The sequence below is a fragment of the Procambarus clarkii genome, chromosome 14 (assembly GCF_040958095.1).
Source record: "Procambarus clarkii isolate CNS0578487 chromosome 14, FALCON_Pclarkii_2.0, whole genome shotgun sequence".
Lineage (NCBI taxonomy): Eukaryota > Metazoa > Arthropoda > Malacostraca > Decapoda > Cambaridae > Procambarus > Procambarus clarkii.
The window spans coordinates 8,707,860-8,730,855 of record NC_091163.1 but is presented as its reverse complement, the minus strand read 5'-3'; the positions used below and the strand labels follow the sequence as shown (position 1 = coordinate 8,730,855).

The following is a 22,996-nucleotide window of genomic DNA, read 5'->3' as shown; positions in this document are numbered from 1 at the left end:
GTACCAGATCCAGACAAATATTCAGGACCCATTCAGGATATAATATTTAGCACCAACACGGACGGTACTAAATAGTCGCCCGAAACGCTATGCGCACTAGTGACTTTAGGTATTATATGTACTATCTCTATCTTTAAATCTATTATGTAACTCAATGTATGTATCTTTACCTGAATAAAAAATCTAAATCTAATATTATACCGTCTTGGTGCCTTCTTTTGATAATTACTAAATCATCAAGTTCTTCCGGATAAATTTAACAAGGATGTGGTTCATCCATAAGTGTAATAAAATTAGAAACTGATCAGAATAGGGAAAACTGACATGGGAAGTACTGGCTCTGGGAGAAAGCTTTATCAGCGCTAACATAAATCAAACAAAGTGGGTTGTGCCATCCATATTATTTGAGAGAAACTGTCGCCATTACACTTGCTACTTGTGTAGGGACTTTAATCCTCGGTGGACTTCGTGAGAGCAACAACCATACCATTTTTAAACACTAAACTAGCGCCATCATCGTGAGATTATTTTAAGGAGAGTAGTAGCCTAAAGCGCGCCCTAATTCAGTCAATAAAAAGAGTCAACGGATATAAAGGAATGGAATAGAAAAAATATACATGGTGTCAAAAACCATCTGCTTATAGTATGCAAAATTCCTTCCACGGTACCCTCATTTCGGCCACATGGGATAATTCAGGACATTCCTTACTTAACAACTTGGCTAAGATCTCGAGCTAATCGATTTATTCCATAAAGACTATATGCGCCCCCTGTAATAGTTTACATGATCCTCCAATTCAGAAACCATTTTATATTATATTGATAACATATTGGTAATATTTATTTGTTCCCACTTGTAGCCTAAGACATGCTTAAAAAAAAAAAGCCTCGGCATGCCATAATATTTATTTCGAGCCATATCGCATCGTTTAAGTTTCTTTGCTCGCTAATTGTTCATTCGTGCTCTTCATCCACAACACTATTTCCTGTAAAGGAAATCCAACTTGACTAGTGTTAACAATACAATAATTTAAATAGTTTTGGAAGTTCACAGCATTGTTTAAGTTAGGATTTCGTCCCACTTTCCCTAGGATTCGAATCTAGGTCCTCTGGCGTGCAAGCGAGCTAGCCAATAAATAAGAAGCCTTCCATACTATCAGTTGTTAAATAACTATAATACCAAGTTAAGAGTATCTACAAATCACTTTAAATACACCTAGTGCAGCACTAATAGTTGCTCTTGCTTGCCACAGTTTTCTGAACGCTGCCAAACGTTGATTTGGCATTGGGTAGGATAATGCTGAATATGGAAAATAATTTATGCAAAACTAAATATGTATAGAATTAAAATACTGGTACGTACACTGCTAAATTAACAATAAATATTGATCGCCTTATTAATTTTAGATTAGGTTTTTATCATATCCAAAAAGTTCAAAGTCCAATTTATACATGTCCTGAATTTTGGTCATAAGGTCCTTGGGAACATTTTCATAGTAGCTAAGGTCAGACCTAGATTGGTCTGGAAATACCCCTATGGACTTGTGTCTCGTGCGAAGGCTCTTCCTCAGGATGTGGAAGCGGCTCAGCAAGTAATTAGACTCGACTGGGTTGTTCTCCAGACGCAAGACGTAGGTATAGTTGACTCGACATGGGTCGCACAGCTCGCTGATAGGGGCCCAGTGTTGGTCAACCATTCCAAAGTTTCTTGTCCACAGCACGTGCTCCAGGAACTCTGTCATGGTGAAGGAAACGTCGCCGAACTTTCTCTTGAGCTTCGCTTGCTCCGTCTTTGAAAACCCGGCAGTAACAGCGGCGACCATTCCTTCTTGCTTGCTGCGAGAGAGCATATTCATGGCGGTTTTCAAGGCTTGCTGAGAGTAAGACGTGTTTGAGGCTTTGCTCCGGTGAAGCTGACCAGATGTGTCGACGAAATTTGTTGCCAAATAATCGAAGGCTCGAGAGATTTCTCTTATTGTTGTGAAAAATTCAGATGGGGGTTTGACAAGTCCTTTGCGCACAAGAGAAGGAAGCCAGTACAACTCCCACCTATATTGCCAGGTCTGACCGCTTCCAGTCATAGTTCTGAACGTTTTGTTGTATGCTTTTAACGGTAAACCATTTAGGAACTTGTCTCTGAAAAATATAAAACCAGAAGTTATTTAGTAGATAATTGATCTTATAAATTGTATGTGAGGCTTAGGCTCACACTCTTAGACCAAAAGAAGTCAGACCAAAGGTACAAGACTGGCCTAACATGCCCAGCCATAGAAGATGGGAAGCCGTTTTCTATTCCGTTGCCAAATTAGGAGCTTCACAAGCCAACTAATTCCCAGGTAAGTTACTTGGGAGGTCATGTCAAGTTACTTGGCATACACGATTATTCTACAATACATTTCTTTAGAACTTTCAATTCTCATTGATCGCCTTCAAATTTTAATTTACCAAAACAACAAAAATAGACAAAATCTCAATAGGCTTGCTCATCATTTTGTTTCTGACTATACGGCCTTTCAATTTTAGTTCCCTTGGCCAGATTAATGTATTATATTTACTCTAAGCCCTTTGTTTTAGGGCCCCTTGTAGGTTGTGTCCAGCACACGTCTCTATGAGGCTTCCAGGTGTTGTTTTTATCGCCATGCTATTTAAAATTTCTCCAAGATAAATACAAACTTCAACGCATATTAATACAGTATCTGTTCTTTCAAGGCATATATGTATGCTAAATATGCAGTTATCATAGCATAGCTGTACGCTCATATGCGAGCTTCCTGAAGGAAATTATATACATTTTTCTTCTGGATCAATAGAGTTCTCATTGGATGACTATATCTAAAATTAAAAGACGCATAACAAGGCAAAATTTACATTACACAAAGCATCTACAGTACCGACACCCCAGAGAAGACGACGATCTCTCGACTACCTACGGGCTCACCATAGCCCGTGCTACATGGAACTTTTTGTTCTAGGTAGCGAATCTTAAACAACAACAACATCTCGACAACCTGTAGTTAACGTCACACTACCTGTAGGCGGAGGCCAGGCGGGCCAGCGGGTGTCGAACCACCAGAGTTCTCAGGTCTCGTCTCAGCTTAGGCCTACGCTGTCTGAATTGAAGCATGAAGCGTCTCCACGTTGTCGACCCCACCTGGTAGTGCAGAGGCAGGCTAGAAATGCAACTTTTATTTTGAAAGACTTGAGAATTTGAGGTTAAAAGCCTCCCAATTGTATACTATTCCCCCTCAAACAAGAAATTCTGTTCACTGACCGACTGAACGCACTACAAGCGTTTACAGAGCTTTCCCACACGTTAAGGAAAAGGTGGATTGGGAACAGCCAGTACATCTAATTATCCTTATGTTGCAAACTGTTTAATTAGTTGCGTCTTTACCACATATTTTACACCTTTATATGTGCAGCGCGTGTTGCACATGCTGTACTTCCCTAACACGAATTTACCAGATTCAGCACACTGTTGTATGCAAATGAAAGCCTGGTTTGTGCCTCGGAGAGGCTACGGGATCCAGTAAGTTCAGTAGAACTTCGGTTTCAACCCTTTTACCTTGTCGTAGCTCAGTCGATTAAGGCAGTGTCTGGGATGCTCCCGGACGCAGGTTCGAATCCTCGTCACTGCCCTTGTGGATTTGTTCAAAGAGGAACAATATAAACCATGAAAATTGGCCAAATTCTTCCTCCAAAACATTATAATAATTATTCGATAACCAAATGTGCAAAATGTATATAAACCCATTCACTAGGTACCCATTCACTGCTGGGTGAACAGAGGCTACAGTTAAGGATTGGCGCCCAGTCAATCCTCTTTAAACGTACGACGCTGAAGCACAAGAATTCTAGCCACCACGCATTTGACGTAGAATAAACTATGAAGTATCTGGCTAGGAAAAAAGCGAAGCATGCTTAAAAAATCAAATCTTAGCCCCAGCGCGGTATAATTACTTGTATTACAAACATGAAAGAGCTCAGCGCTCCTATAAAAAAAAGTATTCCGACAAATCTGTAGCCCTATTAATATCATGAGAAATGATTTGTTAGATTTTGTCTAGTTAGGTAATGGAATCTTGCGTTCCATTACCTAACTCGTACGCAGTCTATAATTTATATATTTTATAAATATTTCTAAGCAGTTACTATGCAGTTTATATAATTTATTTTTTCCTAGCATTTTCATAAACATTACACATACTAGAAGCATCCTAATTCATTAGAAACTAAGAGAATATACCGATGTAAATGCAGGTAAACCGCTTGAGTATCTAGTAATGAGTATACTTGTTAAAGAGTTCGAGGGAGAGTAGAGAGCTAGGGGGAAACTCAAGCTACTATAAAACTAATATTCCCAGTTCATAGACCAAGAAATATATACAGATACAGGTGATGATCCTCGGCTGCGATGATCCAATAACGTGTGGATGACCAAACCGCACATCAGTTAATGAAACTACGACGTTTCGGTCCGTCCTTGACCGTTATAAGGTCTGTCTCTGTATCTTTGTCTGTCTGTGTGTGAGAATTCAATATATACTACTAACCTTGGGCGCGACGCACACTGGGAAAGGTCCTGGTAGTGTGTAGAGCTTGCGGGTCCATGGCATGCTGGGAACACTCCGCCTCACGGAGGGCACCTCACACACTCGCCTCATGTGAGCTGCTCTCTTTCGCATCACCTCCCCTACCCTCATCCAGCTGGCCAGAGGCGTGGTTGGTCTTTCCTGGGGCTCCTCTCCGCTGATCCCAGACGGGATTGGTCTTCCCGGAGCCTCGTTTTTGCCCACCTGGGGAGAGGATCTTCCTCGGGGCTTCTCCTCGCTGATGATGGACGTTGCCGATCCACCCTGGGATGAGCCATGGCTTTCCAGGAGTTCTTGTCTGCTGACCTGGACCTCTGCTTGTCTAACTTGGCATGTGACTGCTCCCTCCATTGCACGACAGAAAGGCGACAGTAACGTGTTCTGTAGTAAAAATAAGAGTACTGTGTGTTGACCAAACCACACAAACTAGAAAGTGAAGGGACGACGACATTTCGGTCCGTCCTGGACCATTCTCGACTTGACCAAAAAATCGACTAGAGAATGGTCCATGACGGACCGAAACGTCGTCGTCCCTTCACTTTCTAGTGTGTGGTCTGGTCAACATATTTCAGCCACGTTATTGTGACTCCTCGTCTGCAAGAGTACTGCATATCTGAAACTGCTTGGTTACCAGGGCAAGTCACTTGATAGACTATCACGTTCTTAATAACAATTATTCCACTACTATAGTTATGTTAATAATTAACATTGAATTGCTATATCATCTAGTTTAATTATTAATTCTTACAATAATAATGCAGTTAAAAATATTTACACACTATACCTTAGTGACTGAACTTAGTCTATTACAGCGACATGACTAATGAAAACTAACGTGCACTTTCACTAAACACGTCAAGAACACCCATACTTCAACAATAAAAACGTTGGAATATGTTATTTAAAAATAATTACTTTAGTTCAGGGGTTCTAATTTCTATAATTACTGTTAGGGTTCACCAAAGTCCTACGGAGTTCAACAAACCTAGAATAACGAACCAAAGATTATATCACCGAAACTTTAATATGCTAATTTCTCAACAGATTAACACACTAGACGTCCAGTTCTGTTATATACGTTTTGTTTACCGATTTTCCAACAATTAGTATAAACAAATTAATGGCATATTAATACGTCTATATAGCAATACATATTTTAGCATTATGACCGCATATTGTTTTCTGCCATCAAGAAAGTAGAATGAAATACACAGCGGAATCTCCAGCCGTACTGGATACATTACCTGTTCACCAATTAAGACCACCGAGGCCACAACAATGGCAAACACTGTGACGAAGAACAGTGTTATTTTCATTTCCTGAGTCTGAGAAGCCTCGCCTCCAGATAGTCTTACGTCCTCCACAGAGTTGGTTGCCAATGTAGTAGTCTATGCTCAGCGTTCTCCCACTGACGAGCAGTATCACTGTTACCTCAGTGGGTGGCTCTTAGTTTGTGATTATTGAGCAGCCCGTTCTCATAAACAAAGGCCAAATGCTCGTTAATCCAGCCGCCAAACCCCCTGTTTATGAATGAAAAACGGTTTACACACGACTCACAACTGATAACGTCCGAACACTTCGGGAACAAGTGTTTCACTGACGACTTATGTTCGAACTACAACGCTGAAAACAGTCCGTCCTCTAAACAATGACCCAAAGTCCATTCCATGCACCCACCAACAACCCGTCCTCGACTCAGGTCCATTCCATCCAGCGGTCGACCCCACAGAAGCAGTCATAAATTTTAATTAACATGCTGTTCATTCAAAACGGGAATTTTCTCAAATATAAATTAATATTATAATATATTAGCATATTGTGCATACATAGGCATAGGTTAGGTTAGGTGTGTAGGTTCTGTTGGCGATTATTTGTATTTATAGCACGTGGGTGAAGTAAAAATATCATACATACGTAGCCTCCCGTATCGGGGGCGGAGCTATTGTCATAGCGGCTAGACGCTCGCTTGATTGTTATTGTTTTGATCGTCAGGTCAGCCGGGTCGAACTTGTGTCCAGGTGGGTAGAATGTAATTTCTAGCTGAATCTAGGTGTCAGAAACTACTTTCATTGCTTATTGTTAATAACAATAGTTGTTATTGTCTGGCAATGTTTGTTTACCACAGTGGGTGAAGCATTTACAGTGTTTCGGTTCGAACACAATTCGAACATGGAAAAAGTGTGTCCGGAAGTGTTCGAACGAAATCACTCTCTAGTGTAAACTGTTTTTCATTCATACTCGGGAGTTAGCTTGTGGGGTTGCATCCTCCGCAGGATCAGTAATTCGACCTTAGGGATGAGCTTGATAAAACCCTAACGTGTGTCAATACACTCTGGCTTCCTGTCCCCAAAACAATAAATTATAATATGGTTTATAATTAAACCGTTTTTCATTCATAAACGAGGTTTATGATGGAATAACTCGTGTTGAACCCTCCTCTCTCTCGTGTTGAGACATCCCCCCCCCCCACTCTCATGTTGAGCTACATATTTACTTCCAATTTCGTTATGAAATTAATTATCTCTGATTAAAAATAGGTTTTATATTCTGCATTCAGCACCAACATTATAGTGAGTAAATATACATATTTCTTCATTACATAATGCTAACAGAATTTGGGTAGATTTGGGTAATTCCACAGACAGAGATGAGGCTAGAAAGGTGGTCTGTAGGACAGTGATTCATCTGAGCCGTTTATATGAAGCCAACAACCCAAACATTTTGAGGGGTGGTAGTGCCAAGGTGTGGCTGTGCTACTCCTAGTTGCTGGTGATCTCAAAGGTTTCAAATAGGACCTCCGCAGCTTGTGTGAATCATGTTGTCGACCTATTTGTATTTGTGCTGCTTTTTCAGCCATGTTCCCCCTTTCTTATTTTTATCTTTATTTGTTCTCAACACATTTTATACTTTAAACTCAATTAGTATTAAGTTTTAGTCTTTAATGTTTGTCCTGCCTGAAACGCTTTGCGTAATAGTGGCTTTAGGCATTGTATGTACTAGCTCTATCTATAAATCTATAAATTTTTGTAAAATCTCTTGTATGTATGTACCTTACCTGAATATACATTTTATTTGTTGACCAGACCGAAACGTCGTCGTCCCTTCACCTTCTAGTGTGTGGTCTGGTCAATGTACTTTAGCCACGTTATTGTGACTCGTCGCCTGCTTGTGTGAATCGTGCCTTTGGGTCATTTGAGAAGTACCTCGGTAACCAGATACACCATATAACTAGTGTGTGGTTTGCTCGTTGGGTGAAGGCTGGGTCTTAAAATAAACTCTGGGATCAACAATTTTGGAATATGGATGGATTATCAGATGAGGTTAGATATTGATTTTACAGGTTTAACACTAATATTACTGAGCAAGGTAGAAGCTATATTATGTACTAAAGTCAACATCTGTTGCCAGGATATAGGACATTGACTTTATGTAATCTGCAGCACTATAAAAGTAGTAAGCATATGTCTCATAGAGAACATGTGGATTATTATTGGTATTCAAAGTAACTGAAATGGGGTAATGTTGTCACTAAAAATTTCTTTACAAAAACGGTGTAACGTTTTATTGTACACTTGGGAATTGCAATGAGGAATGTGATAACTTGGCTTTGTTAATCCTATGTAACCTATCTCATTATCTGTACAAGAGATAATGAGAGTTTGGAGGAAGTATAATAATTAGTTGCTACAATGGCCCCCAAACAAGGAGCCGTTTTGGTTTCTCAGTTAGGGACAGGAAGCCTGTTAGGCTTATCAAGACCCCCCCTAGGATAACTACTGATCTTTCCCGAGATACTATACAAAATACTTTACTAATGTCATTAGTTACCTTATTGAGAGATATTTACTTGCTACTAGGTAAATAAAGACATCAGGTGAAAAGAAACATTGCCCAAATGCCTCAGTCCTGTCATGGAAATTGAACTTGGCAGTGGTTAGAGCCAAGATGTCCTGTTAGTGGTCAGCAGTGGTTAGTGATCCTGAAGACTGTTAAAACTAACGATGAACTACCTCCATTTTGCAGGTAGAATTTGTGCAGGTACAGAGAAGATAAAGCTGAATACCACAACAAAGAAAGTAGGGAATTCACAGGTGCATTATGGAGATGTTCTGTTCCGGGGATACAAAAAATTAATATTTGGGTGTGTTTTTAGGGAGTAAGGATAGCTGATATAATGGAAAGCATGAGCAATTTATTGTTAGGCAATGGGAACAGGCCCACTGTCTTAGTAAGTGGAAATGATATTTCCCGAGAGAGGAACGAGTTGTTGGATAAATATAAGGTACTGCTATATGTGAGTAGTAGATGTGTTTTTTTACTAAGAGACACCAGGGTATGGATGTAGAGTGATTGGTATAAGCTGATGTCTCGACTTATTGCATGAATAATTCAATACCATTCATGGATAACTGGGACTCGTACATTGGCAGGAATGTCATGTATGTGAGAGATGGAGTTCATTTCTCAAGGGAGGGAATGGCAGCTTTTAAAGACTCATTAGAAGAAATAGTATGCAAGACCTTAAATGGCTTTTGGTATGGGTGTAAATAACAGGAAATGATAGACAACACAAAAATGGGGAAATATAACACAATAACCATTTAGTTTCAATAAAAACTATGGAAAAAAATATATACTTAATAAGATGATAACACAAAATGTGCTCAGGTTTAGCAAAAAATAAGGAAAGACCAAATAGCTTATAATTCCCATTGTTGGAGACAAAAAAACTTATCGAGGTCTCCCTAGACCAACTACTGACCTTTCTCAGGATGCAACCCTCAACAAGGTTGCATCTGCAGCCTTCTGCAGTTACCTTCATTCTTACGTTCTTATTACTAAAAGACTGAAAGGAGCAGTTGAGTGGGCCACTTAAGAGCATGTTAAATAAATCAAATGGAACTGGTGTCATTCCTGGTGAGTCAGAAATGTGATTCCAGTATTTGAGAAAGGGGTATTGCAAACTATCAACCAGTAAGTTTGACATCAATTGTGGGAAAGTTCCCAGAAGCAGTAATTTTAGATTTTATAAGAAATTGCCTAGAAAATGGCAAGTTAAAAACTCAGAATTTCAAACTACAACTGGAGAAGATTATCAGTTCCCGTGGCATAGTAGTTAGATGCTCGCCTGGCGTCTCGCGAGCGCTTTGTCCTGGGTTCGCATCATGGCCGGAGAGGATTTACTGGGCACAAATCCTTAACTGTAACCTCTGTTTAATCCAACAGTAAAGTGGGTACCTGGTTGTTAAACGATTTGACAGGGTCGTATTTTGGGGAACGTAGGATTAAGGACTTGCCCGAAATGCTGTGTGTGCTAGTGGCTATAGAAGAATGTAAGAACTCTGGTATATATAAATTGATTAAGGCAAATGGGGAGGGAGAGGGACCTTTGACAAGCCGCTGGCTTCCTCTCCTCGTCAAGGCCACTAAGGTTAGTGGCCCTCGGGTAAATCAGGTAAGTACTAGATGGTTTAATAATTTATGAATAAAGATATTGATTGAATGACAAAAGTTTCTCTTCTGTTAAGAGTATTCTGTTGTATAAAGTTTATATTTCTCGGTTTAAATCATGGAAAAATACTCTTCAAAATCTGTAAAATTTGACAGAACACCAAAAATTGTTATATGGAAAAACAAAGACTTGGTGTACATGGAAATATATTTGACAATAATGAGTGATTTGTGAAAAAATAGAACATTTGTGAATGTGTGGCCCTCAAAGACAAGATTCCCTCAATATAATAGGTACAGGCTTAAAAGCTATTACAAAATGTACAATACAGAGATGACAATTTTTGTATGATGTTTTCCCTGGAGGGGTAAAGTCTAGGGGGGTGAAAGAAGGGTGAGATTTAATCTCCTCAATGTGGTTAGAAAGAAGGAAATGTAAAGACGACAATCATGTTAAATAACACCCTGGACATTGTTAAATGCTACATAATATTCACTATAACTAATAAGTACTGTACTTGCTGGTTAGACAGACTAAGTACATAATGCAATAAACATATGAACTGAGAATCGATTTAAACCATGTAAAAACAATCTACATTCTGTAAAGATAACATGATCCCTAAGAAAGCAGAAAATTCTTATAAATTACATCAATATCTTAATTACTCAACTGTTGACCATCACACTTCAACACTAGCACCTTAGTTATTGATCAAGATGAATTGATCCCTGTTTTTTTCTCTCAATTGCTCATTGATTAAGTCAAATTAAATATTCTTAAAACAAAGATATTATTTGTTTTTTTTTTAAATATTAATTTATAATGCACAGACATGCTTAAGAGAGGTACAAGTAACTGCTGGTAATGTCCGCAAAGAGTGATATAATGGGGGAATTCAATAATGGGGGGGGAACACTTTAACAAGCCCCTGGCTCCCTGTGCCCATTGAGGCACAGGGAAATAAGGAGATAGTGGCCCTCGGGTAAATTCAGATATTGGTGCAAGATTTCTTTAATTAAGACTTCCCACCGTGTCTTTGCTTTTTCTCCTCCAGTCTGGAAAGTTCTATTTCCAGAGAGTTAAACACTACTAATAAGCAAAAACAGACTTGATGCTCTATATGATTTACAAAAGTCCTCTTTATCACCTGCTCCTAGCATCCCAAACAATGGAGTTTGGAAGAAGACATGAATTAATGTTTCTTCTTGTTCCAAGTCATCTGTACAAAGTTTTTATTTAAAATTAAACTTTTACTAATTTTATTCTCAAGTTTTCAATATTACAGTACATTACAAAAATTATCTTGAATCTAATAAAATCTGATAATTAAACTGTCATATAACAAAAAAAAAAATCAATAAAATACAGTAATAATTTATAATCATATTTGTTCTTCAAATATGATCATAAATGTCTTGAGAGCATAGCAATGGTCATGTTAAGAGCATTGATGATGTTAACATAGCAGGTACAGGAGAGCTAGTTCACTAGCAAGAAGGTCCACCAACACGGTACACTGTAACTCCTCCGAAACACACTAGCAGAGAGAGAGGCAGTGGTGGCAGCGACGGCGGTAGAGCCGAGCCTAAAGCTTATTCACAATAATCTTCTGTAGTGGAATTTATTCGACATTCCAATTACTTGAATATATTTATATAACGTTGCTAAAGTATATTTTAATTTTAAATTTATATTTATTGTAAGGAATCTTATGTCATACAATTTTACAGTTTTGAGCAAGACTACATTTTGGATATTCCAATAATAACAACTTGGTTACTATGTTTAGTTAAATTTCCACCACCACCTCAAACATGGCAAACATACACACTGGAATTCATATTATCAATAAATTCAGCATTGCCCCCACAAAAAATGGTCTACATTCATAAGGAAGTCCTTAAACACCACAATAGTCTCCGCTGTCATGATTGATAAATTTGAACACTTTCTGCAGTATAATCTTATTAAATGTGTACTGTATATATATATTAGAGGAACTACATTGTTTCCAAGTTTAGTTCCATATTGAATAACAAAAGTTGTTTGAAGAAACACATCTATTATACAGTATAAGTGGTTGAAAAAGCTTATAACCTTAAACAGTAGATAAAATGTAAATACTAATGTAATTGTTGTAAGAAACAGTTTTTGAACAATTTAAAAGCTGTATTGTCACAGAAGAAAAATATACATTTAAATCTGCTTTGGCAGCCAATCACACTAGGCCCCTAAATTTGGTAATTTCTATAAACAAAAATTATTTTTATTTATTTATTTATTTATTTATTTTTTTGTTTGCCAGACAAGTTATTGGCACAAAGTTTGGCAACCTGTTTTATCTGCAGAGCAGTTTTTTCATAAACCTGACAACAAATATCTAAAAGTCTAAAAAAAGCAAAACCCTTTTTGTCACACATCAGATCACCTTAAGAGATTCTATCGCATATAATGGAAAAAATACATAAAAAGTACCTTCTATCACTACCAAAAATAAAATAAAAATAATAATAATATTCACAGACTTATATAGTGTATGTCCTACTGAGAACATCTACATGTACAAAGGTAAAACAATGCGCACTAAAAGATTCATATACATTACACAGAAGGTAATACAACCATTCATATACATTACCCCTAAGGTAATATTGCTCGCAACACAATTACAATATTACCCTTTAATAAATGGCATAAACTGAAATGTCGACCCTATCATGAATGTTAGACTAAGTAAAATAACTGAAATATTGACATCTGTATTGGCATGGTGTTATGAATTAATATAGAACACAGAAAATGCTTTTAAGACTTCATATCCTAGACAAATGAATTACTATCACATTGAATTTAAATTCGTACTTAATTTAGGCCAGTAATGATAACATTTCAATCATTTTATTTAATGTGATGAGAATGAATTTCTACATTCTGCGGTGGAGAAACTCTGCAAATAATCCTGTGATATAATAATGTGCTGATCACTGTTGGAAAACTTTAATACACTTTCTTTAATTTGAACGAATCCATTGACACTAGTCGTTAAAATAATTTCTTCCTATCTTGGATCACTCGTGATCACCTTTTACTAAACAGTGGCACTGCAAAAGTATTACAGAGTTATTGATGAATACCCCGACCCGGGATAAATATTGCACCAGGGAGGAGAGAGACACTTAGCATTAATGGCCAGAGCCCGAGTCAACGCTGCAGCAAGACCTCCACCTCCTCTCCAACACACACACACCATACACTGCATCACACCCACACATGTCCACACAAGTTGAACTTAAGTTTAAGCAACACCCAATTTTAATCCATGTTGTAGTCTAGATGTTTTGCAATGTGTAGCCTAATAGTTATGCTTAATCCAGTATCCATCATTAATCCATCTTTCATTATAACAAATATTAATAAAATTAATAACAAATTTCAGTACAGTAATAATAATCTACATATAGAATGTAGCTAGTCAAATGAATTAAAGATTTGGTATTCCTCCTGTGGGCTATCCCAAAAATTGGTAATCTATATATATATATATATACTGCATTAACAAGTGTGAGAGTTAGTAGTGTAGGTAATATGTAGTTGATGGTAGTGGTCTGCAGTTTGGCACGATGAATTCTGGCGGCTGGTGCAGAAATGTGGCGACGGTGCTCCGCCGCAGAGCCACGTCACCCAGCCAGGTATTCAGCCTGCTCCCATGCCTTCTGGCAGAGGGAAGGGGTCTTGCACATTAAAAGTGGATGGTCACAATTGTGAGGCCTGCCAAGCTGGCATGAAACGATCCTTCACGGGATTAAGTAGAGGATCGTCATAATGTTGTCCTGGATTTACAACTGGCGGTACAGCTAGGTGTGTCTTCAAGCGGCAGTCCAAATGCAGAGATCCATATCTGTAACAAATGCTTTTGTTTAAAAGCAAGAAAAACAAAAATATGAAAATACTTGCATTCTTGTACAGCCACTAGTACGCGTAGCGTTTCAGGCATTCGAGATTAGAATCTCGTCTTTGTTTGTCACTACATACAATTAGGTAATTCAACACCTGTTTTAAATTAATATACATAGAAAATAAACAAGACATAATTTTCCGAATCACTTTAATTTCAGTCTTGCTTTCCTAGTGTTTTAACACGGGGGGGGGGTGAGGGGGGGGGTATTCATTCTTTGCTTCGTATCTTTGTTCTCTCTACCCCTCTCTGTACCCGTATTCTGACTTAAACTCTCTATCCAGGGGACCCCAAAACTTTTACTCGAGTCGACCCCACGCCACGTGGTCTTATGACGATTGACCGACTTAAGATTCTACAACCCGTATGACATGAAATAGACTTCTAGCAAAGCTCTAGAGTCGCCTCTGCTGCCACCACCAGACCAGTAACACTAAGCAATGATCGAGGTCTGGATCGATCATGCTAATCAATAAACTTTGGGGCTTGATCCCCACTAGTAATAACTTTATACATAATCTGAAATATAGCATAATATATTTAGTTTAACATTGTTAGCCAAGCCAAAATTTTAATTGTATTACTGACCTGGGAGGTACCGAAGCACCCCAAGGGGCAGGGGAAAGAGCAGCTGGTGTAGGTGGGGCCGAGGTGGTTGTTACTCCTCCTGCCTGTGTCCAGGCGCCTGTGGCAGCAACTGCAGCTCCGGCAACAGCCTGAACGGCTGCTTGAATATTAGCATCGGGAGTAGAATCATTGTTGTTGGGGAGCTCTGCGGGAGTCCATGCGCCAGAGTTGTCTCGACGGAAGTAATGAGGCCGATTGTCTGGGAATATTGTTACTGCAGGGAAGGGATGCTCTTTGATGTGTTTAAGTACCTCTCGTACCTGAAAAACAAAGATTTTTTTCTTGTAACTACATTACCTATTATTTAGAGATTTTAAATGCTTGCCTTATATTCCAGAAGAAAAGAAAAGATCAAGCATAAAGTAGTCCAAAAAATAGTGGAAGTTTATATAATAATAATGAATTAATTCTTTGCTCTTTTGGGTTATTAATATAGTAGCACTGTATTTAGTTAGTCCATCTTTTTCAGTGTTCTCTCAAAGTTAATTCCTTGATGATTACAACTGTCATTACATCTGCTCTAATGGTCGAGTGAAAATATTGGGTACAAAACACACGAGTCCAGCACAAACTTTGTTGAAGTTCATGCAGAAAAGTTAAAACTTGCCATGGTTGAATACTGGTGCAAAGGTAGCTTGCTCATAGCACGTGTCTTGTGAGCGATATTGACTAGGTTCGAGCCCTGGGTAAGGAAGGGTAAGTGGGCGCTGATGGTAGCGGCAAGGATATACAGCTGTGTAATGTAAATGGTCATATGTTTAACATGAACCAAATGTACCTATGTATTACTTCATGTAATGGTAACTTCATTCAGTATTTGCTGGGAAATGAGTTAAAACATGGTTAAGTGTTGTCTTGCCCCCAATGTATCGTACCTATAATACATCATGTTCTCTTTTAAAGCCATCTAATCAAATCTAATTTGATGAAACTGAATAAGTAAGAAAAAAGTTGAGGTAATACTTTTTCCCTTATCAAGTCGATTGTCGACTTGATAATGGTCCAAGATGGACCAAAACGTTGTCCTCACATGTGTGTGTGGTTTAGTTTTCATATTTTCTGCCACGTTATTGTGACTCATCGTCTGCAATTGTATTTGTCTATCTCCTTGGTCAATACTACAGAGTCCAGTACTGTATTCATTTGCTATTTACTGTATTCATTTGTACTTTTGTTCAAACCATGTATGGTAATGATGCAACACCCACCATCTTGACCCAACTTGGTCCCTCAACTTCTGGTGTTGTGGACAGACACTGAAGAATGACATCGTCTGTCTGCTGTAATAGGAGTTCCACGCCTGCATGAGGCTCGTAGTTAAATGGCCCAATTCGCAATAATCCCAGAGCACAGTCGTAAATATCAACCATCTGACAAAAGAAAAATTGGTATTAGTTAAATGTTGATAAAACAATACATACAGTATTCAATGTCTATCACAATACTACATATTCACTTGCCATTTCAACTTAAATATAGGTACTAAACTTTTTTTAAAGATATTGCTTTCTGAAATGGCAATAATAATAATAATAATTTATTATTTACTATTAATATTTGGTTGCAAGAAGATACCAAGCAGAATGTTCCATGGGTTATGAAATTAAAAGGTGAAAACATTTAGGAATTATACATTTCTTGATATTCAATCATGCTTCACAAAATACATTAATACCTAACCATAAACATTCCCTCATTATCCCATCCAATAGTAAGCGTCCCTTATAATAATAAACTTGAATCAATTCCTTATTCCTGTATACATAACCCTGTAATATTATATCCAATTCAAATTTTGCTACAATGTACTTAATATTAATTTTACTTTATGTGTTAGATTAAGGGCCTTCCCAAAACATTATGCATGTTGGTGGCTTTACAAGAATGTAAGAACACCAATGTTATGTACTGCTACAAACCCACTGTACTATTTGTATATAAATACTGTAAATAAAACAAGAAGTGTAGTGGGCCTACATGTGTGTGTGCTCTTAACATAATATGAGGTGACTGAATATCTTCAAATCCACATTTTCTAATGACTAAATCATTAAATTTAACTGTACAGTAAAGGGATTATGCAGTACTAAGCAAGTAATATACACACAAGTTTCAGGTGCTGTACGTGTAACTTTCAGGTACACTGTATATGTAACTTTGAAATTAGCAATAACAAACCTGTTGTGCACCAGTGAAGACCCTAGTGGAACGAAGGACAAGATATGGTCCTTTGTCAGTAAACGTGGCAGGGAAGATCTTGCCAGTCTGTGTGCTCACACCTGTTGGCACCAATTGCATTTTAGTTAAATAAGACAATCCATTTTTTTTACGGCACTCATACCTGATAAATATACGTGTTTTAATTATATAATTGAAGTAACAATTTAATCCATATTTCAAAATAATGAAATTCAGTGCATTTACCGTGGTGGCATATATATATATATATGCAACCATATGAACACTTCGTAAAATCTTGTCTTCTTATTCACGGAATTAAATAAAAACCTTTAAAGTTTTAATTGTAGCTATTCAAAAGAGATTCACATGATGGCATATCTTAAAAAATAATTAAGGTGGTGCAATCAGTACAGGAAATATATTATCTACAATTATCTAATCTGTACTACAATTAACCATTGTAGTACAGATAGTAGTGGTCATCATAAGTGTTGATGGTAACCATGGTTGGTAGAAATGGTGGTGCTCATCTAACAGTTTACCTTACACTGACTACAGGATGTTCACTACCCTCTGTGTGTACCTGGTGCTCTTTAACTTTCCTGATGTTCTTTGTTGTAAATGCTCTCTGGGTAGTGGATGGAGCTCATCTTGAGATGATTTTGGGGCTTAGTGTCCCCGCGGCCCGGTCCTCGACCAGCCCTCCCTTTTGTTACACATCCCCAGGAAGCAGCCTGCAACAGTTGTCTAACTCCCAGGTACCGCTTCCACTATTAAGTTTCAGTACATTTTACTTTTAGACCATTTACACAGGGTACTATTGTTTCATTATGTTACCTTGACATTTACATTTCCAAGTTCTTCCTGTGTGTTTCTTATATTCTCTCAATATAATTTAAGGAGGTTGTCCTTGTCTATGGTTTCTAATCCCCTCAGTATGTTTTACATAGTGATCAAATGCCTTCTGCTCCTTCTTTGGTCTAGGGTTGCGAGATTGTGTTCCCTCAACTTGGCCTTGTGACTTAACAGTTCAGACAGACCTCTTAATTCAGACAATAGGTCTTCAAATATATATTTGCACTTTTCCAAGTTTAGTTTTATGTTTCACGAGGTGCTAATTACATGACAATATTTTTAAGTACTGGCCTCACATCGGTTGTGTAGGTCATCTAAAATGAGTTCCAGTTTAGGTTTTTAAATGTCATTATGTTTGCCAACTTTGTACATTTTGCTGTTGTTTCCCTTGACAGTGTTCTTCCAATATTAGTGCAGGAATTACAACCAATCCCATATTTTGTTCTTTTTGCCCATTCCTGTTGTAACTTCTCCAAGTGGTCTTGTGTCCACTTGTTTATGGAAGCCTCTTGATAGTTCCCTGAAGCCATCTCAGTGAGATGTCTCACTACTAAGTCAAATCAGCCACCAAAGGGGCCCTGTTTGGCCTACCAGGGACCAGAACCAGAATGTGGCCCCCTCCTTATTAGAGGTACAGAGCCTCCTTTTTTTTATTTTTAAATCGATTCTAACGTCTACATAGCCTATTAACAGAGTTTTTCCTTATGCCACAGTGCACAGGGAATAAAAGTTTCAAATCTATGTACTAAAGCATTCTCCAAACATCAAATGGCCACCACAAATTTTGGAGTAAAAAAATTAATTCACAGGAAATGATAAAAGTATTAATTTTAGGGGATACCTAATACCCAGTCAAATGCAATTTTATTTTGCTTAGTATTACTGAATCTAATTTTGAAGCACATATAATATATAGTTGTATGATATCCAATAGTGTTTTACTCTTTTTAAAATGAGTCGATGGCTTCAACATCAGTATTCCTGCTAATTTAATTAAGGGGATAAATAGAATGATGGTGTAGCGAGTAGATTATGCCAATAATATACTTGCTCCAAACTCATTAGGGAAAAGATATGAGTTAGTGCTAATTACAGTTAACGTTCCTTCCAAACTTTAGAGGGCGATGAGGTGTGGTCTGATCACATGAGCAATCGTGAAGCGAGTAATGATAAGTCTACTTTCAAGAGTGATTTAGAACAGACATTTGAGAGATACTGTACCATTCAACACCGACTCTCAGTGCACTCGACTCACTATCACATCATTGCTCGCCAAGTGTCACCTGCAAACTTCTGTATACCTGTACTACTGTACATTCGTCCAAATATATATATATTCTCTTAGTGTGTGTTTGTCACCATAATTCACGTAACAGAAACATTACAGTTGTGATGCGACCACACACACACACACACACACGTAGATAAAGACAGGCTATTTAACACAAGGGGCACACACACTAGGGGACACAGGTGGAAACTGAGTGCCCAAATGAGCCACAGAGATATTAGAAAGAACTTTTTTAGTGTCAGAGTGGTTGACAAATGGAATGCATTAGGAAGTGATGTGGTGGAGGCTGACTCCATACACAGTTTTAAGTGTAGATATGATAGAGCCCAATATGCTCGGGAACCTGTACACCTGTTGATTGACGGTTGAGAGGCGGGACCAAAGAGCCAGAGCTCAACCCCCGCAAGCACAATTAGGTGAATACACACGTACACACACACACACACACACACACACACACACACACACACACACACACACACACACACACACACACACACACAAGGACGAACAAAACAAAGGACGAACTTTTCAACACTGGTGGGACGCGAACAAGGGGACACAGGTGGAAGCTGAGTACCCAAATGAGCCACAGAGACGTTAGAAAGAACTTTTTCAGTGTCAGAGTAGTTAGCAAATGGAATGCATTAGGAAGTGATGTGGTGGAGGCTGACTCCATTCACAGTTTCAAATGTAGATATGATAGAGCCCAATAGGCTCAGGAATCTGTACACCAGTTGATTGACGGTTGAGAGGCGGGACCAAAGAGCCAGAGCTCAACCCCCGCAAGCACAATTAGGTGAGTACAATTAGGTGAGTACACACACACACACACACACACACGCATGCCTATACTTGGCAAAAACACATGATTAATGATACAGATCATGCACGCACCTATGCCCTTCACAAGTGGCCATGAGATGTTGCCTCGTAGCGTGGTGTTCATCTCTCCGGTGCATAGCAGAACCAGGTGGATCTGTGGTGGGCTTTTGTGCATGGCATCTGCAACAATGATATTTATAAGTTTTATATACAATAGCATTTGAATCATTGCAATTCAAAATTAGTGTATTTCACAAGAAAATATATAAATACAGGTAACTAAATTCATCAGCACTCAAGTCAATATTTACACCTTAAATATAATGTAAGACATAATAATCTTAATTATTTCATAAGTACTGTACAGTATCAACATCTGCATAATTACATCAGAAAAATCATAACAGGAACTTGTACAGTATTTCAACCTTTAATTTTGGAATACGATTTTTAAGAGACCGTAGGAATTTATGGTTAATTCCTATGAAAAATTTATCTTTGTATCCTAGATTCTTTGTCATTTATGGACTGTGAGATCTGATTAAATCTCGTGTCCTGTATCCCGTTTAAATTTTTCGCTTTTAACATACAGTAAACTGAACAACTGAAATATAACATAATGTTTTTTGAACATAATGTTTTCCATTTATGTTCAAAATGTTTTCCACATGTTTACTTGATGTTTGGCTGATTGAAAGACTATTAATATCTCTAGTTTTCAGCATCTCCAATTGGCAGTATTAATGCTGATTCGGTATTGTCAGAAAAGGATGACAAACCTGTGATTTGCAATTTTTGTTTCTGATCCTGGGATGACTCGCTGTACAATGACATTATCTTGGGGTTCAGTTTTTCAATATGATCATGCTTGATTTTATTCAGTTTGCTGTGATTTTTTGTGACCTGTTTGTCAGGAAATTGAATATACTGTACATTCACCCCACTTTGTTATTCCTTTGGACTCATTGTGTGTGCTATTGCTACATGGTCACATTTATCATATACAAAAGTCTGAATACAACATCTGGATTTTCTTTTCAATGCTTCTATGATTTTATCATAGTGACTGAGTAATTCCAAAAGGAAGGTTCTTCCTGGATATGGATTACACCTGGACAAGGTTCCGAGAGTTCTTCTACTCCTCAAGCTTTTCCCGCAGCCAAGCTTGACTTGTGAGAACTTGATCCAACAGGCTGTTGCCTGGAGAGGCCCGGTTGTTTCGGCACTAATTGAAGAAAACTACCCATTTTTCTCTTAAAGACGTTCCACTTTTGTTCCGGCAATATTTCTTAAACTCGATGGGAGGATGTTGAACAACCATGGATCTCTGATGTTCATACAGTGTTCTCTGATTGTGCCTAGGGCACCTCTGTTCTAAACTGGTTCTATTGGGCATTCCTTCCGTACCTTTCCACTTTGTTATTTTGCTGTGTAAATTTGGGACCTGGCCCTCCAGTATTTTATGTAAATATTATTTGATATCTAAGTCGTCTCCTTTCTAGTGTACAATTGGAGAGCTATGAAATGATCCCAATAGTTAAGGTGCTTTATCGTATAAGTATGACATATATATTCCTTGTATTCCCTCGTATTTCGGCAATCTCTCCTGCTCTGATGGGGAAAGCGGGTATCTAGCAGTATTCAAGACGGAACAGCAGGGAAGAGGGAGACGAGCTTACTGTGGAGAGGGGAGAGAGACAATGAGCTTACTCACTGAGGAGGGAGAGTGTGACCTTCTCACAAATGGCTCTTGCGTCCTGGAAGCCTCCGACGACGCACAGCTCGAGACGACCATCGGTGTATCCCATGGAGAGCTCGTTGATGCGGGTGAGCAGGTGCAGGACCCCATCGTCGTGAGAGCAGATGTGTAGCCCACTCAGACACTCGTCATGGCTGCACTTGTCGAAGTGTGCCAGACCCACCGCCCCAGAACCTGTAAGAGGCACTTCCATTAACATCACATAAGTCAGTAGCCAAATTAACCACATGTGGGAGAACCTAAATTAATTCAATAAAACCTCTAAAATATTGGAAATGCTTATAATTGTACAAATTCTATTACTTGGAATATTTGCGAGATAGATACATCAATCTATATGTAGAAAATATGAGAGAGACTGTTTCAAAATTTGAACATTAAATACTTCTGTGAAGGGAATGCGTACTCTGGTTTTCTTAGTGTATATAGGTTCCAAGGCTACTCGTAGTGCATTGTAATGCAACAGTGTAACCGTGGAACATGTAAAGACTTAAGAGAAACCACCAAGGGAACGTGTACCCAGATTGCCTTCTATGATCTAAATATACAGATAAACTTATGTTCAAGATTGAGGTTAATAAATACCTCTAAAAGGCACTTGATATTAGAGTGGTATTTTTAATTGTGTGGGGCAGTATAATTATATTCAACGCCTGGCAATGGAGCTCACCTGGGCTTCATTACTGTATACACTCTCCTGGTTGTTATATATCTTCAATGGCCCTTACCACTCCATCTTTCATCACCAGTCACGGCCTAAACAAGTTTCTCCCCGTGACTTCTCGTGAAGTCTGGTAATTCCTGCCATCACTGCCTATAATGTCAAGCTCCTCCCACCACCACCCGTGACATCGGCAAGCTCCTCCCACCACCGCCCGTGACGTCGACAAGCTCCTCCCATCACCACCCGTGACGTCAGCAAGCTCCTCCCATCACCACCCGTGACGTCAGCAAGCTCCTCCCATCACCACCCGAGACGTCGACAAGCTCCTCCCATCACCACCCGTGACATCAGCAAACGCCTCCCACCACCACCCGTGACGTCAGCAAGCTCCTCCCACCACCACCCGTGATGTCAGCAAGCTCCTCCCACCACCACCCGTGACATCAGCAAGCTCCTCCCACCACCACCCGTGACGTCAGCAAGCTCCTCCCACCACCACCACCCGTGATGTCAGCAAGCTCCTCCCACCACCACCCGTGACGTCAGCAAGCTCCTCCCACCACCACCCGTGATGTCAGCAAGCTCCTCCCACCACCACCCGTGACGTCAGCAAGCTCCTCCCACCACCACCACCCGTGATGTCAGCAAGCTCCTCCCACCACCACCCGTGACGTCAGCAAGCTCCTCCCACCATCACCCGTGACGTCAGCAAACTCATCCCTCCACTCCGGTCCAGAGACTAGGAAATGGGTTTTTACCCGGAGCGAATGCGCGAGCGCATGATGAATGTTC

General features: G+C 39.0%; 2 protein-coding genes across 2 annotated transcripts in view; both read right to left on the bottom strand.

Moving 5' to 3' along the window:
• Window positions 1–722: 722 nt before the first annotated feature.
• On the bottom strand, window positions 723–6,058 carry LOC123769782 (carbohydrate sulfotransferase 8). Its single transcript, XM_045761037.2, has 4 exons — window positions 5,837–6,058; window positions 4,554–4,973; window positions 3,030–3,151; window positions 723–2,136 (listed from the first exon to the last, which is right to left on the bottom strand). The coding sequence occupies exons 1-4, from the start codon at window positions 5,906–5,908 to the stop codon at window positions 1,404–1,406; spliced, it is 1,347 nt and encodes a 448-aa protein (XP_045616993.2). The 5' UTR covers window positions 5,909–6,058; the 3' UTR covers window positions 723–1,403.
• Window positions 6,059–10,237: 4,179 nt separating this feature from the next.
• The window catches only part of LOC123771875 (protein N-terminal asparagine amidohydrolase), a 159,654-nt gene continuing 146,895 nt past the window's right edge, over window positions 10,238–22,996 (bottom strand). Inside the window, exons 3-8 of the mRNA XM_045764617.2 lie at window positions 21,496–21,714; window positions 19,854–19,961; window positions 16,808–16,908; window positions 15,838–15,999; window positions 14,591–14,889; window positions 10,238–13,945 (exon numbers count right to left, since the gene is read on the bottom strand). Of these exons, the coding sequence (XP_045620573.1) occupies window positions 13,801–13,945; window positions 14,591–14,889; window positions 15,838–15,999; window positions 16,808–16,908; window positions 19,854–19,961; window positions 21,496–21,714 (1,034 nt within the window). The 3' untranslated portion in view covers window positions 10,238–13,800. The remainder of the gene's footprint in view (window positions 13,946–14,590; window positions 14,890–15,837; window positions 16,000–16,807; window positions 16,909–19,853; window positions 19,962–21,495; window positions 21,715–22,996) is intronic.